Source organism: Mytilus californianus, unplaced genomic scaffold (genome assembly GCF_021869535.1).
Source record: "Mytilus californianus isolate M0D057914Y unplaced genomic scaffold, xbMytCali1.0.p SCAF_1, whole genome shotgun sequence".
NCBI lineage: Eukaryota > Metazoa > Mollusca > Bivalvia > Mytilida > Mytilidae > Mytilus > Mytilus californianus.
In genome coordinates, this window is record NW_026262581.1 from 17,553,330 (window position 1) to 17,571,096 (window position 17,767).

At 31.0% G+C, this 17,767-nt stretch overlaps 1 protein-coding gene across 5 annotated transcripts in view; it reads left to right on the plus strand.

Annotated features, from left to right (window-relative positions):
- The window catches only part of LOC127699982 (brefeldin A-inhibited guanine nucleotide-exchange protein 1-like), a 54,555-nt gene extending 37,879 nt beyond the window's left edge, over positions 1-16,676 (plus strand). For all 5 annotated transcript variants that reach the window (XM_052203364.1, XM_052203356.1, XM_052203374.1 and 2 more), the window contains 8 exons: positions 1,677-1,951; positions 5,336-5,417; positions 5,708-5,825; positions 6,767-6,909; positions 10,415-10,589; positions 11,299-11,437; positions 11,880-11,997; positions 12,588-16,676. In XM_052203364.1, the coding sequence (XP_052059324.1) occupies positions 1,677-1,951; positions 5,336-5,417; positions 5,708-5,825; positions 6,767-6,909; positions 10,415-10,589; positions 11,299-11,437; positions 11,880-11,997; positions 12,588-12,722 (1,185 nt within the window). In that variant the 3' untranslated portion in view covers positions 12,723-16,676. The remainder of the gene's footprint in view (positions 1-1,676; positions 1,952-5,335; positions 5,418-5,707; positions 5,826-6,766; positions 6,910-10,414; positions 10,590-11,298; positions 11,438-11,879; positions 11,998-12,587) is intronic.
- Positions 16,677-17,767: the final 1,091 nt, after the last annotated feature.

Here is a 17,767-nt window from a genome sequence, read left to right on the forward strand (position 1 = left end):
ATTTTCAATTGTTGTTTCTAACTCATGGTACACAACAATTTGAAGTAGAATAATCATTTCTGTTCTTGTTATTGTTGTGATTTACCTCCCCTTGTTCATTTTCATAACATTATGATCATGCACCCAAGTTCAACAGATTAAGTTAATAAAAAGTTCACAATCAGGATGGCACATTTGTATGACAAAAGTTTGATTTTTTATACGCCCATTTACGGGACGTATTATGGTATACCGTTGTTCGTCTGTCCGTCCGTCTGTCCGTCCGTCCGTCGTCAACATGTCGGACATTAATTCAAAAACGCTTTAACCAATATGCATGAAACTTTGGTGAATTGTTTATATCTATTGACGTGAGCTCCCTTTCGTTTTTTATAAATTTCAGATTTACCATTTCTGAGTTTTGGGGTTTTATTCATTAAAAAAGGGGGGATTTTCCAGTTTTCGGACAATAACTCAAAAACAATTTCACCAATTTGCATGAAACTTTTAGTGAATTGTTCAGATCTATTGACGTGAGCTCCCTTTCGTTTTTTATAAATTTCGGATTTACCGTTTCCGAGTTTTGGGGTTTTATTCATTAAAAAAGGGGGGATTTTCCAGTTTTTGGACAATAACTCAAAAACAATTTCACCAGTTTACATGAAACTTTTGTGAATTGTTCATATCTATTGACGTGAGCGCCCTTTCGTTTTTTATAAATTTCGGATTTACTGTTTCCGAGTTTTGGGGTTTTATTCATTAAAAAAGTGGGGATTTTCCAGTTTTCAGACAATAACTCAAAAACAATTTCACCAATTTGCAAAAAACTTTGGTGAATGGTTTATATCTATTGAAATGAGCTCCCTTTTGATTTTTATAAATTTCAGACTATACGTTTCCGATTTGTGGGGTTTTATTCATTACAAAATGGGGATTTTCCAGTTTTCGGACAATAATTCAAAAATGCTTTCAGCTTTTTTTATGAAACTTTGGTAAATTGTTTATATCTATTTTTGTAAGCTCCCTTTTGATTTCTATAAATTTTCGATTTTACGTTTCCGAGTTATAAGATTTTATTTGTTTTTTGTCTGACAACAGATTTACTAAGTATTGCGCAACAGCACAGTGTATTGCACAACAGCAAGAAATCTTTCATATAACCAATTTCAAGTTCTTTGACTACATTTATTCAGAAACCTATAATATATCAAATATTTAATTACAATCCAAATTCAGACCTGTATCAAGCTTGAATATTGTGTCCATTTTTGCCCCAACTGTTCAGGGTTGGACCTCTGCGGGCGTATCCAGCTGCGCTCAGCGAAGCAGTTTATTTAAGTATATTGAAATTGAATTATTTCAGTTGCTTTGAGGAAAAAAAATTAGTGAAATTGATTTCAAAAGATGGTACTTGTTTTGACTGAAATAAAAAAAAAAGCATGTGTGAATTTACATAATTATCTTTTAACCATAGCAAAGAAACACTTTTATATGAAACCTTTGTTTGAGTTAGTGATCCCATACATAGAGTACTATTTGTAATTTAGTGTCATATTAATTTATGAGTAAATGCAATGTCCATGTGCAGTAATATTTTAGTTTGAGTGTCACAAGTAGGTGTAGAAACATTAACTTAACAGGAATATATGTAAAATGAAAGTAAATATTTAAATGAAAAGTACATTTTCTGTTTTCAGAAAGCAGAATGGATGACAACCACCTGTAACCATGCTCTATACGCCATTGTTGATGTATTCACACAATATTATAGTGTACTACACACAGTTTTACTTGATGAACTCTATAACCAGTTACACTGGTGTGTCAAACAAGATAATGAACAATTAGCTAGATCTGGAATTAATTGTTTAGAAAATCTAGTTATTTCTAATGGAACCAAGTTCTCCCCAGATGTATGGCACAAAACCTGTGTGATTATGTTAGATATATTCAAAGATACTATTCCTACGAGGTAAGATGGCATAAAAGTATATTTTAGTTGCTAAATTTTTATCTAGACCTCTTGTTAGCTATTCTTTATCATCTTAAAGGTCTCAGTTACTCAGGCTACGATGAACTATTAGTTTTGGTATAAGTTTTCTCCTTACCAGAATGAGTTAATTAAGCTGTGGTTAGTTTGGCAGGCTGATTATATTTCAGAGGTGATGATGGTCCTTTTGAATTCATTCGATCAGATAAACTCTATTAGCCAGCAGGCTTGGCATAATTTAATCTAATAGAAAAATGTAAGAGACAAAAGTGCTATACAATAAAAGTAACATGCAGAATGACTATCATTGATTTTTGCTTTTATATGAGGTTTGCTGTGATTAATATGAATTAATGGAGACTGACCCATAGACAAAAATATCCAACGATATCTAGAGGTCAACATACAGTCATCAACAATAGACAGTTGTCTATACAGTATGTCATACTCTAGAGGGCAACATACAGTCATCAACAATAGACAGTTGTCTATACAGTATGTCATACTCTAGACGGCAACATACAGTCATCAACAATAGACAGTTGTCTATACAGTACGTCATACTCTAGAGGGCAACATACCGTCATCAACAATAGACAGTTGTCTATACAGTTTGTCATACTCTTAAGGGCAACATACAGTCATCAACAATAGACAGTTGTCTATACTGTATGTCATACTCTAGAGGGCAACATACAGTCATCAACAATAGTCAGTTGTCTATACAGTACGTCATACTCTAGAGGGCAACATACAGTCATCAACAATAGACAGTTGTCTATACAGTACGTCATACTCTAGAGGGCAACATACGGTCATCAACAATAGACAGTTGTCTATACAGTTTGTCATACTCTAAAGGGCAACGAACACTCATCAACAATAGACAGTTGTCTATACAGTATGTCATACTCTAAAGGGCAACATACAGTCATCAACAATAGACAGTTGTCTATACTGTATATCATACTCTAGAGGGCGACATACAGTCATCAACAATAGACAGTTGTCTATACAGTTTGTCATACTCTAGAGGGCAACATACAGTCATCAACAATAGACAGTTGTCTATCAGTCAAGGGTCTAACTTAAATAAGTTATTAGAGAAAAATAACATACATTTGTTATTGAGGGCTAAAAAATAAAAAATCTGTGATAACATATGTTTGTTACATGTTTCAAAGGGGCATTATACATCCTTTATTTTGTTAAATAGAGTACTAGTTCTATTGATATTATAATTGTCTTTATGTATATTAAACTTTAGAAAGATATACAAGCCCATAGTTTGCCAATCATGCATAACACACCCATGTTATTACAGAAAAAATATGCCTGTAATAACTAAAGGGTGTTATTACAGCTTCTCTACATCTCTTCAAAGCCTTTTCTCCTACATATATCACAATGTATTTTAATTTCTTGTAATAAATAATGATAAGAGCATGTAATGAGGTTCTGCGCAAGCTTCCTAGTCATTCCCAAGTGTCTCATGTAATAAGTTAAATGTCTGTAATAACTAAGCCTTGTTATTACAGCTAAGTTATCACTTAAAAACCTTGTCTTATTGATTTACCATGGTTGATCAAAAATGTATTAATTGAATTGGAAAATTAGTTTTCAAGGTTATGTATTAAGTTACTGCGCAAGTTTCAAGAATTCCCAAGTGCCAACTGATAATAAAAAATTTTATGGTACATTTAACTGATAACAAACATATGTTACTATAGATAAAGAGAAAGTATTCGTAATAACACATGTATGTTATTTTTCTCTAATAACTTATTCAAGTTACACCCTTGACTGTCTATACTGTATGTCATACTCTAGAGGTCAACATACAGTCATCAACAATAGACAGGTGTCTATACAGTATGTCATACTCTAGAGGGCAACATACAGTCATCAACAATAGACAGGTGTCTATACGGTATGTCATACTCTAGAGGGCAACATACAGTCATCAACAATAGACAGTTGTCTATACTGTATGTCATACTCTAAAGGGCAACATACAGTCATCAACAATAGACAGTTGTCTATACAGTATGTCATACTCTAGAGGGCAACATACAGTCATCAACAATAGACAGTTGTCTATACAGTATGTCATACTCTAAAGGGCAACATACAGTCATCAACAATAGACAGTTGTCTATACAGTATGTCATACTCTAAAGGGCAACATACAGTCATCAACAATAGACAGTTGTCTATACAGTATGTCATACTCTAAAGGGCAACATACAGTCATCAACAATAGACAGTTATCTATACAGTTTGTCATACTCTAGAGGGCAACATACAGTCATCAACAATAGACAGTTGTCTATACAGTACGTCATACTCTAGAGGGCAACATACAGTCATCAACAATAGACAGTTGTCTATACAGTACGTCATACTCTAGAGGGCAACATACAGTCATCAACAATAGACAGTTGTCTATACAGTACGTCATACTCTAGAGGGCAACATACAGTCATCAACAATAGACAGGTGTCTATACAGTATGTCATACTCTAGAGGGCAACATTCAGTCATCAACAATAGACAGGTGTCTATACAGTATGTCATACTCTAGAGGGCAACATACAGTCATCAACAATAGACAGTTGTCTATACTGTATGTCATACTCTAGAGGGCAACATACAGTCATCAACAATAGACAGTTATCTATACAGTATGTCATACTCTAGAGGGCAACATACAGTCATCAACAATAGACAGTTATCTATACAGTCATCAACAATAGACAGTTGTCTATACAGTTTGCCATACTCTAGAGGGCAACATACAGTCATCAACAATAGACAGTTGTCTATACAGTATGTCATACTCTAGAGGGCAACATACAGTCATCAACAATAGACAGTTATCTATACAGTATGTCATACTCTAGAGGGCAACATACAGTCATCAACAATAGACAGTTGTCTATACAGTTTGTCATACTCTAGAGGGCAACATACAGTCATCAACAATAGACAGTTGTCTATACAGTATGTCATACTCTAGAGGGCAACATACAGTCATCAACAATAGACAGTTGTCTATACAGTATGTCAAGCTATAAATCATTGTGAATGAGCTAAACAGAAACAATCAAACATTTTCCATTAACAAATCTCAAATTAACAAAACACATCAAGTTAAGTCAAAAGACAACCACAGAAAAATGTATATACTTAAAAACTAAGTTATGATACAATATATAATTAAAGCAGTTTGAAAACCTGATACTTAAAGGTAACAGGTAATTTGGATCATGCTATAGTTTTATAAGGCAGTAACTTTGTCATCATGGTCATATTTTGCAGACTTAAGCTAGTAGTTGTGATTACATTTACTCTGATTTATTTCAGTTTGTTAGCATGGTGTCCAGAACATGATAACTCTCCTGATAATCATCCATTCAATAAGATGGAATCTATGGAAGAATTAAATGTAAGTTTTCAATATGTAATCCTAGTTGGACATATTGATTGTTATTTGAAGTTACAAATAAAAGAACATTGAGGTATCAAAGGGCTGTAGAATTGAAACTGGTGATCATACATTATGGTAGCTTATCTTTACAGGAACTTTATTTAAAGAAAAAAATGTGAAAAGACAACAACTTATTTTTTTTTTTGCTGTTCAAAATTATACTCAAAAGAAAAAGGCTAAAATTATGAAAGAATATTGTTAATAAAAGTAGTTTTTGTTAGCTGAAATTGTTATGTTTACTAATCTAGGACTCATTGTCACCAGACCATACCCATGATAACAGATCCTTAAAAAGGGCTGACAGTAACCATAGTGTATATAGTACTGTATCTCAGGAATCCAGGGAGCATAAAATACCAAGGTCAAGTGAGTATGATACTTTGTCTTCTTTAATTTTAGTAGTGTATCAAAAATCCAGGGAAATCCCAAGGTCAAGTGGGTATAATACTATGTCCACTTTATCTATATATAGAAGTGTATCAGAAATCAAGGGAAATCCTAAGGTCAAGTGAGTATAATACTTTGTCCACTTTATATATTGTAGAGTATCGGAAAGCCTGGGACCATACAATTTCAAGGTCAAGTGTGTATAATCTCTGTCCACAATATTAGTAGTTGTGTATCTGAAATTCAGATACCATTAAATCCCAAGTTCAAGTGAGCAAAATATTCTTTCAACAAAATTATTAGTTGTGTATCAGAAATATATTTTTCTTCATAGGTACATTTCATTTTTGGTCAATTGCTTGGTTCAGGTATCTTTTTGATGTAACCAGATTCCAGGATTTATGACCCTTTTTGTCTTGCCCTCACGGAGTCAAAAGCGAGCAGACAGCAGCAGCATCAACAATTTTTAAAGTTTGTGATTGGGTCAGTTTAAGGAGAACCACTTCTGATAAGTCAATGATATTTGGTATGCAGTTGTATTAGAATTAACACATCTCATTCCCATGGAGATAATTTGGCTCTGTCCCCTCAATCATGGTTTATTGACGGAGAAACTTTTGCAGTTTACATGTTAAAATTTGTGATTAGGTCTGTTTAAGAGAAACACCTTATGATAAGTTGAATATATTTGGTATGCACTTGTATTAGCCTTTGCATATCTTATTTCCATTGGGATTATTTGGCCCTGTATCTTGATCATACTTCATTGACTTTGAATATTTCACATAATTTACATGAGAAAGTGCTGATATTTTAATTTCAACTTTTGTATTTTACTATAATAAAAAATACAGGGGAGACATGTCTCTGTGTCAACAGTTTATTTTTTGTCTGCATACTTTTTGTTTCATATTTTGTAGAAGTTTCTCCAGATCAGAAGTTATTCCAAGGATTGTTAATTAAATGTGTTGTACAATTAGAACTGATACAGACCATAGATGATATTGTTTTCTTCCCAACAACCAGTAAGAAGGAGGATGCTGAATATTTAGCTGCTGCACAGGTATACTATTACATATAAATATGAGATGGATTGTTTCATATTGGATGAAAAAAAAAATATTTGTTCTTCTACATACATGCATTCATTGAAATGTTAAAGTTGGTATATTTTCTCACAATCAAAAATTGAACATATAAACATTAAAATTGTTTTCATATTTGTAATGCCTGCAACGAAAGTTGCAGTATGCGAGACATAGGTATTACTATCTGGCGGCGGCGGCGTTGTAAACTATTTGTATAAAGCTTAATATTTCAGAAGGTAGAAGACCTGGATGCTTCATATCTTGTATGCAGATACTTTATATCATGAAGTTTCCGTCTGTCATGTGTCCAATATCTTGACCTCATTTTCATGGTTCAGCAAATGCTTGAAGAAAAATTTGAGATTTTTTGTCATGTGAATTTCTCACTTATTATGAGTAATAGGATAACCATATTTGGTATATGGATTCCTTGCAATGTTTTCATGTTCGTCATATAGGGTTCACATGACTTCGACCTCATTTTATGGATCAGTGATCAAGGTTAAAGTTACTTGATTAGTTTCGTTTCTCAAATACTATAAGCAGTAGGTCAACTATATGTGGTGTATGGAATGACTGTAATGGGTACATGTCAGTCTGGCAGGTATCATCTGACCTTGACCTCATTTTCGTGGTTCATTGGTCAATGTTAAGTTTTTGTGTTTTGGTCTGTTTTTCATAAGCAATAGGTCAACTATCTTTGGTTCATGGAATGATTGTAAGGTCAACATAACTGTCTGGCAGGTATCATCTGACCTTGACCTCATTTTCTTGTTCATTGCTCAATGTTAAGTTTTTGTGTTTTGGTCTGTTTTTCAAGTACTATAAGCAATAGGTCAGCTATATTTAGTGTATGGAATGATTGTAAGGTGTATATGTCTGTTTGGCAGATATCATCTGACCTTGACCTCATTTTTATGGTTCATTTGTCAATGTTAAGTTTTTTTTTGTTTTGGTCTGTTTTTCTGGCCCGAGAACACAGTTATTTCGTAGTGCATTTCTTTTAGACAATAAATTCAAATTAAAAAAATCGCACCTGCTCTATCTCAAAAAGATTTTTACAGTGTAGTGTACTACTATTGATACAAATAATATCAAAATTATAGAAACTTCTACCAGCTCTAACTCAAAATATTGACAGTTCTGTGTTAAGGGGGGCTAAAATTCAGTTTGACAGCTTCAGACATTCTAATTTTTGACCTTTTTTAACTGGACCAAATCACTACTTAACATAAAGATTCAGCACCCAAATTTTTTTAACATGTAATTTCATCCCCTTACTTAATATTTCATGCATAAAATATCAAGAAATAAATTGGGAAAGTGTATCAAAAAAAAATGCAAGTTATACACTGTTCACACTAGGGACTATATTTGTAGACAACGAAAACCAAAGGACGATAACTGTGTCCTTGGACCTAATAGGATAGAAAAACTTGTCCAATTTTAATAAAACTTTGCATGACCTAAGCTTAGGCAATTATAAGATAGTTGGCCAAGTTTCATGGCCATAGGATATATATTATAGAAACTAGGGCCATTTTAATATTGAAATTTGGATGTTTATTTTTGACGTTTAAATCAAATATTTTCAACTGTCAAGATTTTTGCCTAAAAAATTTAAATACTGCAAAAATTTGCTTTTTAAATACTCTTGAATTTAATATAATAAGTATTAAAAGCAACGGAACACTCATTTGATTTATCAGATTTATTACAGTTATTCAAAAGTCAAATTTATATGAGCCTGTGCCTGAAAATAGAGATTTTCGAATTAAGGGAAGCCTTACATAAACATGCATTTTTTTCAACCAATTTGAAGTTTTTGAAGTTTTTTAACCATACATTATTCTTCCATATATATTAAATGTACTTTAAATGTAAAGAAAAGTTACAAAAAGCATACCACATGAGTATAAAATGGTCTAAGGCCATGTAAGACTGAGAATTATTTAGAGTCGATTTAGGCCGTAGCCCATATTTACATATAAAAATGCACACAGAGGCTATAAGAAATTGAAATTTGTTACTTTTTGCTCATTTCTATGCTAAGATGTCATGATACAAGAAGTCTAATTGCAAAAGGACTCTTGAATTTAAATTTTTTTGGCAGACAGTATGGTCTGATGACCAGTTTTTCACTTTTCAATGGAAAACTTGCATGTAGTTTTAGTCTCATTTGGCATATATTTGAACCACTTACTATCCTAAAGAAGAAAATTATGGCAGCATATGAAATGAATAGGGTTAACTGATCATTGTAAAGTGCTTTTTTTACAGATTTAGTGAAATATTTGTGATGGACTACAGATTTTATGTACAAAGCTCTTCACATTTCACATACATCAAACAGGCCGTTTAACCAGGGACATAAATACAAATATTCTGCACATTTCTTCTGTGATAATCTACTTTTCTCTAGATTCCGAGTTCACAAATGGTTAATTAAATTTGATTTAAGCATAGAAACACAAATATCAGGAACATAAAAAGCTGTCAGATAGAAAGTCACCATGGCTCTTCGGCATAAAATGGAAACTGCTTTAAAATGCTTATTTTAGCCGTATAATGCCAAAATGGGACATTTTAACAGAATTTCTGTCAAACAAAGATGTAAATCCTTTACTTTTATTGAGTTTGACAAATTGAAACCAGCAAACCATTCAGGAAAGTTGCCAAAGTACAGAATCTACATTTACGGAATTCATCTCTTAGGCCCGAGAACACAGTTATTTCGTAGTGCATTTCTTTTAGACAATAAATTCAAATTAAAAAAATCGCACCTGCTCTATCTCAAAAAGATTTTTACAGTGTAGTGTACTACTATTGATACAAATAATATCAAAATTATAGAAACTTCTACCAGCTCTAACTCAAAATATTGACAGTTCTGTGTTAAGGGGGGCTAAAATTCAGTTTGACAGCTTCAGACATTCTAATTTTTGACCTTTTTTAACTGGACCAAATCACTACTTAACATAAAGATTCAGCACCCAAATTTTTTTAACATGTAATTTCATCCCCTTACTTAATATTTCATGCATAAAATATCAAGAAATAAATTGGGAAAGTGTATCAAAAAAAAATGCAAGTTATACACTGTTCACACTAGGGACTATATTTGTAGACAACGAAAACCAAAGGACGATAACTGTGTCCTTGGACCATATAATAAGCAATAGGTCAACTATATTTTGTGTTTAAAAAAATTGTAAGGTGTATATGTCTGCATTTATCTGACCTGAGTTTCTGTGATGCTTTTAGTTTAACCTTTATCTTTAAGACTTTCAACATAAAATCAATGGTCAGTAAAGCAGGCGAGACATTTCAGCGTGTGCACTCTTGTTTTATTGTTTATCTTCACTTTAATAAATATCTTCATATCGATCTATCATTATATATGATGCTAAGATTGTTTTATGATTTGAGAAGTACATTTGGTAAGACCATGATACTCTAACATAGATTGTAATATTGTAGCATAGTTTAGACGCACCATATGAGATGGATACCAGCCAGCAGGAAGACCAAGGGATGTATCAGTTTCTCAGTAGTCAACAGTTACTCATGTTGGCAGACTGTTTACTCGAATCACACAAGTTTGCTAAAGACTTTAATTCTAATCATGAACAAAGAAATGTTCTATGGAAGGCTGGTAAGATCATTTGAAGTATTTAATTAGGGCCCCACTGATTAATCTAAATCAGAGGTAGCATATAGTAATCGGCATGTCTGTCCATTCATGTGTACATCTGTTACGTATCAGACAATTTCTGCCAAGGGTATAAGCTACGTTTAAATCAGATAACTCTTATTTAATTAAAATTTGAATCACTAATTACTTGTTTCTCAAGATGTGCCCTCTGTGATGGCTCCCATCAATATCTGTTTTGCAGTTGTTTGTTATTTCGTAAACCAAATTTGGTTATGTAAATTGTCATAAAAACTAAACAAAGTACAAATATATTTTTGTCAATTTCATTATCTTCCTATTTTGATTTGATAATTTGTTATACCACTTTTTTTATACTTTTAACATGAAATTAGGCATTCCTGCTCTACAATTCTGAATTAAAAGTCAAAATTTCAGCACAATTTTATTGCTATGTATATCAAACCTTGATGGAAATCAAATGTTACTATAGTTTTTCGCTTAAGAAAGTATTTTTTAATGATTTATGAAAATAGAGCAAGTTTTTCTTACTAGATTAGTAATTCCAGTCAACAAAGCAAGATTTACTTTGAGTCTCAGTTCAAGATATAAATTTATTCTTGTGAGCAGATTATTTAAAGATATTGGAAATAAAAGTTATTATGTAAACAATGTATCCTGAGAAAATGACATTTACTTTTGTTGTTTTTAGGTTTCCGAGGTAAAGCAAAACCAAATTTATTGAAGCAAGAAACACAAAGTTTAGCCTGTGTGTTCAGAATATTATTTAGAATGTACAATGATGATTCAAGGAGAGGAGAATGGAACCAGATAGAAAATAAAATTATAAGGTAAGTTGCATATATTGTTAATTGTTCAATACCATATTTCATATCATATATTTATTGTAAAGCCTTGTAATAAGATATTACATATCTGTGAAGTGATATTATAGACATCATTGTTAATTCCTCCTTTATGAAAAGTACTTGAAGAAACAGGAGAAAGTTGCAACTGAGAAAGTCCAAGGACTGAAAACATTTTTAAATACTAGTTAGACTACAATCTAAACAATTTACTTTGAATGAAAGTCAGTAGTAGAGAAATAAACAGAACTTCTAATTCTAATAATTTTCACCTAACTGAATATAGGAAGTGTTTGAGACTTAATTGCAATAACAGGTTTAACACTCAAGTAAAAAAAAAAATTTTATCAGATGTGAAATGTGTTTAAACATTACATAACATAATAAGCTCTCAAGTGATTGAATTTTCTAATTGATTTATTTGTAGTGTATGTAAAGAATCTTTAGAATATTTCCTGTCATTAGAGTCAGACAGTCACAGAGATGCCTGGAATAGTTTATTGTTGTTATTACTCAACCGTCTTTTAAAGATGACTGATGATAGGGTATGTATTTCAGAGATTTTTCCCTTCATCTCTTAGTTTTTAAATTTTAGAGTAAACTTCCATTGTCACTTAATTTATGTATTGAGAAAAATCATTATTTTTTTATTGTATTTAGGTTAACATCAGGTATACATAAAACCAGCAATTATACGGTGTGACAAATGTGGTGTGAAACAAATAGTTCAGTAGACATACTTCATGTAGATGTCTAAATGAAACAGCAACCAAAAAAAACCAACACAAATAGAGGTCAACATATGTTCTTCAACAATAGACATGTGTATATACAATATGTCTAGCTCTAAATGGCCAAAGTTTGAAAATAGTGTGTTTGAATAAACATCAACAGGGAATTCCCAAAATTACAAAAAAAACAACGAGACAATGTGTCTTTAAGTTATGTTCAATTCTACTGTCCACCAATGAGAATAAATTACCTGGCAAATTTCAACTTTAATGGAAAACGATTCAGAAAGCAATGCCAGTTGCCCCTGTTATGATTATTTAAAGACAAATTATATGTAATGCCTTTATTATGCATTTCAGTGAAAAGTTTGATGTATTGATTATTTGTGTAATTTTGTTTTCAGTTTCGAATCCATGGTTCAGCATACTTTCCATTTATGTGTGAAACACTTATGTTTGACTTTAAATTAGAGATGAAAACAACACTGAAGAAATTCTTTTTACGCTATGGACCAACCTTCAGTATCATCTCCAGCTAGTAAAAATAAATTTTATCAACCTGTTGTGATATTAAAATCATGTGATATTTATCTCTTAGAGGATATATGTATATTTCTTTCAATGTGATCACTTCATTCGTTTACGTCAACATTTAGTAATTAAAAATTGATAGAGAGTTGTATACAAGTGTCTTGTTTGTGAGTGTGATTGTACTAATGTTGTATAACTCTGTTGTAAACTTTGAACCAATGAAATGCATTTTATAGTCAAAGGCTTAGTGTAAACAATATTTATTATGAAATGTAAACAATACATTTTATACACTATAAATTACATCTTATACACTATAAATTACATCTTATACACTATTAATTTACACAGTGACAATTAGGATTCAGAAGCAAGCAGCTAGTGCTTAAATTAATTTGTCTCCTTAAAGGCTTCTAAAATTACACATTTTCTCACTTGTTCAGACAAAACAAAATGAACAAATGGGTGATTGGCAGTAAAAATATTAGCATCAACTAACATAACAACCAGAAGTATTTTTATCAGGTTCCATCCATTGTTTTCACATTCTGGTTATTTTCATCAAATATATTCAAAAAAATCTTTAGCATTGGAAAAACACTCAGCCACTGAATTTACAAGATTAAAGAGTGTTTAATCTCTATTTTGGAAAAAGGCAACACCAAATTTTGAAATTCATTGTTAAAAGTTGTTGTAGGGAAAGTCAGAGTAGATTTTTTTTTCAGCATTAAGTCTTTAGTGAATTCAGTCAATTCTTAATAAACCTGTGACATTATTTTTGATTAACAGGCTAACAAATAAATAAACAATATCAGCTTTTAAAAAAGCATTTCTTTTAATTGGTTAGCAAAAACATAGAAAAAAATGTTAACATTTATAAAAAAAAAAATGTAAGTGTGTAAAAAACCAAACATTCCATAAATGTTTTATAGATATATGTATATTTTAATGTGTATGTGTAAATGCTTTATATATGTAATGAACGAATGATCAAAGATTTTAAGATTGTTTCATTGTGCATTTCAAAGGTATGGATCTACAGGTTGAAAATTGTAATAAAACTAATTTATGCTTCTAGTGCAATATTTGTTTTAATTCTATTGTTTAATGCTACAGTAATTTTGGCACATTTATATTATTTTCCTTAACCAGATGGCATTGTTTATTTTATTCCAGGAAAACAGTTTATTCTGATTGATAACACCAAAGTCCTTTTATATCACCTATTTGTTTTCAGTAAGAAAGATACTGAAAACTGATGATGTCATTCCTGATGGATTTTATTTGTTTAAGGTTACAGGGTTTTTGTTTTCTTTGGGAAAGATTTTCCATGGAAGTTTTATAGTTCTTTTTAAATTGAATTGGCTATTCCATAATCATTCCTATTTATGTATTTTAAAACAAAATGTGTTGTCTTTGATGTATATGGGTTTGAAAATCTCAACAAATTATCTCTTTCAATTAATTTTCCTATTTAATCTCACCTCAGTGCAGCAAACTCTACAATATTTATATATAAAATGTAGTAGAACTCCCAATCTTTTCTCACAACAATTGCCATTTAGCAAAAAGGAATGTGACAATAATATTTTTAATTTGAGATGTAATTTTGAATAAAGTTTTAATTCTTTTAACAATTTAATCAAACAGTACAAATATTTTTGCATTTTGAGATTTTGATATTAGTGCCATGTAAAAGATTGTATCTGCTGAATATTAAGAAAAACTGTTCTTGCAAAATAATTCAGTTCCATGTTAAATTAGTCATGTCATAATTTCTGGAGTTTATTTTGTGTCATTATTGCATGAATGCATATTGCAGTGCTAGGAAGTGCAGGATTGTTGACCACATGAAAGATCAACACCAAATTTAAAAAGTTAAAAATGTTCATGTACTCATTTTCTCAAAGTTTTTTTTAATGGTAATTCTGTAAGAATGTCTGTAGGAAACAGCCTGACATTAATTGATGAAGATGATTGTGTTGTTGGATCTCCTGCTTTGTTGTGTGGTTGTTTACCTGAAGCAAGGCTTTATTGGGTTCCCATACACAATCCTAAGGAATCAGTCACTCATTGATGGATTCTGCAATTATAAAAACAAAAATTATAATAATTTTTAACTTTGTAAGCAAAAAAAAAAAACAGAATCTCTATAAAGATCACTTAACTGATTTAGCCTGTATGGTCTACAAGATCAGGGGCACAACAATTTTCAAATTAAAAGTATGAAATATTTTCTGTTATGGAACTGCATATATTGACTCTTTTCCCTTTGTCACTGTGTTATCTTTCGCCTCTTGTTCAAGAATGATACCAGATTTCTTTTACATTGGGATCACAAATATGGTGTGAACATCCAATTAACAAGTGTTTCATTTATTAAACAATATGTGGAAATACATTAGTGGTTTTCAGCATGTAAATTTAGAATCCATTACAGATTATTAATGATTCCTGATATCTATTCAGATGAAATGAAAGGTCAACATACTTCAAATCTTAGTTGTTTTGTGTATCAATTTTGAAGTACTTATAAAATTGTAGAATATTTATTTAAAGAACACAGACATAACTTTAGTAACAACATAAATTAACAATATAGCTGTACACTAGATATCTTACAATGTAGATAACCAGGCTTTACCAGACAAACTTGATTTTAATTTTGGCTTCAATAAGTATGCTATGCAAAAGATTGTTTCATTGCTAGATGAATAACTATCCCACCTTAAAACTTGTTTGTCATAGTACATGTACATAGAATTGGAATTGTACATATTTAATTATATTTATTTGTTATATAAGGCTTATTTCTATCTTAGACAACTTTATTTATACATAAATTATCCTTTTGTTATTTTAATCAGCTAATTGCTTCCATATTGATTTAAAAAAAAGGCTTAAACAGAGCTTGTGGGTTTCATGCTGACACATGTGTATGTGTATTTTAGAATGGATTTTTTGTAAGGCAATAATATCATTAGCTCAAGTTCACTGTTATAACAAGAGACCATTCCAATGGATTGTCTCCTCTCAATTTCTGATTTACCATCTGGTAGTGTTGTGTTTGTATCATTAATTTTGAGTTGTTATACAATAAGTTAAGTCTGCAGAGCAGTCTGTAGTTTTAATGTAGAAGGAATTTCTCATTTGGCTAAAAGATTTGTGATCTGAAAATTACTTTTTCAACTTAATATGTATTAATTGTATTCATGCGACTAAGTTCAAGATTTTCAATGCGAAAACTAATTTTTTTAACAGTAAAATATTTTATTAGTAAAAACAGATATTTTTAAATACAGGTGTTATGTCAAAAAACCCGAAAAGGTACTCTTTATTTCCCCATTAATAAGTGACAAAAGTAGTTTAGCAACGTTCAGAACTCATTAATCTCATAAATCCTAAATATGAAAAAGGAAGATAGTTCTATTATAAATATAAAAAAATATATGAATATAGCAAGGAATAATGATCTAACTAATATACTTGTAAATGGTAATATCTATATTGCAATTCATGTAGGCAAACAGGTGCATATCCTGGTATCTATGATGAGTTTATCTAAAGTAATTAGTACATTAAACACAAGCTTACTGCTTTTTATTGTTAATGTTGGCATATTTGTATTGTGTATAACTTCACTGATGAATTTTGGTGTATTTCCTGTATGATAACCATGTATTTAATGATTATTTGGTGTTTAAATGTCTAATTGCTGCTTAATTTTCTGTTATTAAATTGGCTCTTTAAATTATATTAATTTAAGTATCAACATAAGAAAGCACTTTTAATTCCTGTTTGTTATTTTTTTTATTATTGACTTGGCATTAATTTCAAATTAAATGGTATGGTTGTAAATAACATTATATCATAATCAGTAATTTGAAAGTTGTGCATGAGTGTTGAAAATTTTGTAACTCATTTTCCAAGTGGGAAACCTTGAATAAAAGGAAGACCAAAGAGTTCTTGTTATTACCAGTAATCTGATAGTTTTAAATACTTATACAGATTGGAATTGCAATTATATTGGCAGAAATCTTGTAGGCATTTGAATTACTTGTTGGCTGCTAATACTTGACTTGTTTGGCCCCATCACCTTTTCAAGTAGGGAAACTAGTCAGATGTTTATTTTGTCATATCTTAATGTTTTTTGTCATTTGGAGAAATAGGTTTTTACTTTTTTTTTACCCAGACGATTTAGAGCTTGACATATTGTAAAGACATCTGTCAATTGTTGAAGATTGCAATGTTGACCTTTAGACATTTCCATCATGGTAATTGTATCATTTGACATATTAACCCAACTTGTCATATTTTTCATACTGGATAGCACAAACTGTTGTCTTAATTCAGAAATTTACAACTTTTTTAATTTTCGGTATTTTAAAGCTCTACAATTTCGTATTTGGTTTAGCCTTCCAAGTGTTTTGATTCAAGTTTCACTGATGAGTCTTCTGTAGTCAAAATGCGTGTCTGGTGTACACAATTATTATCTGGTATCTTTGATGGGTTTTTACAGTTTTGAAAATTGTTATCAGTTAATATCAGATGGAATTTTACAAGATACTTGATCAAAGGTAAATGTGATCCATTGTCATTACTTGGTGTCTATCATCCTCTTGTCTGTAAACTTCACATTATAATGTTTTGGAAAAAGAACTGTTCAACCAGTTTGAAGGAAATTTGCTAGTAAGTTTCATGATTTTGCAAGGATTGAATTTTACTATTTTTGACAGATAGCAAACAACTTTTGTCATTCCACCTCCTTTTGGAAAGGGTAATTATTTATGTACAATCATACTCTATTTTGTTAACCAGTTTCCAAAGCTGTTGTCCACATTACTTACCATTGAGGAGAAAAAAATTGGTGTTGGTCAAAAATTGTTTGCCTAGTAGAAAAATGTGACACGATTTAAGGGTTTTTTATTGCTAATATATAGGATTTTCAGTTTTGAGCTTACTTCATACTTTGGGCTAAATGAGCTCTTGCAATCACTTGTTATCTGATGACCGTAAACTTTTTCATTTTCATCTGCTTTTAAAACAACGTTTG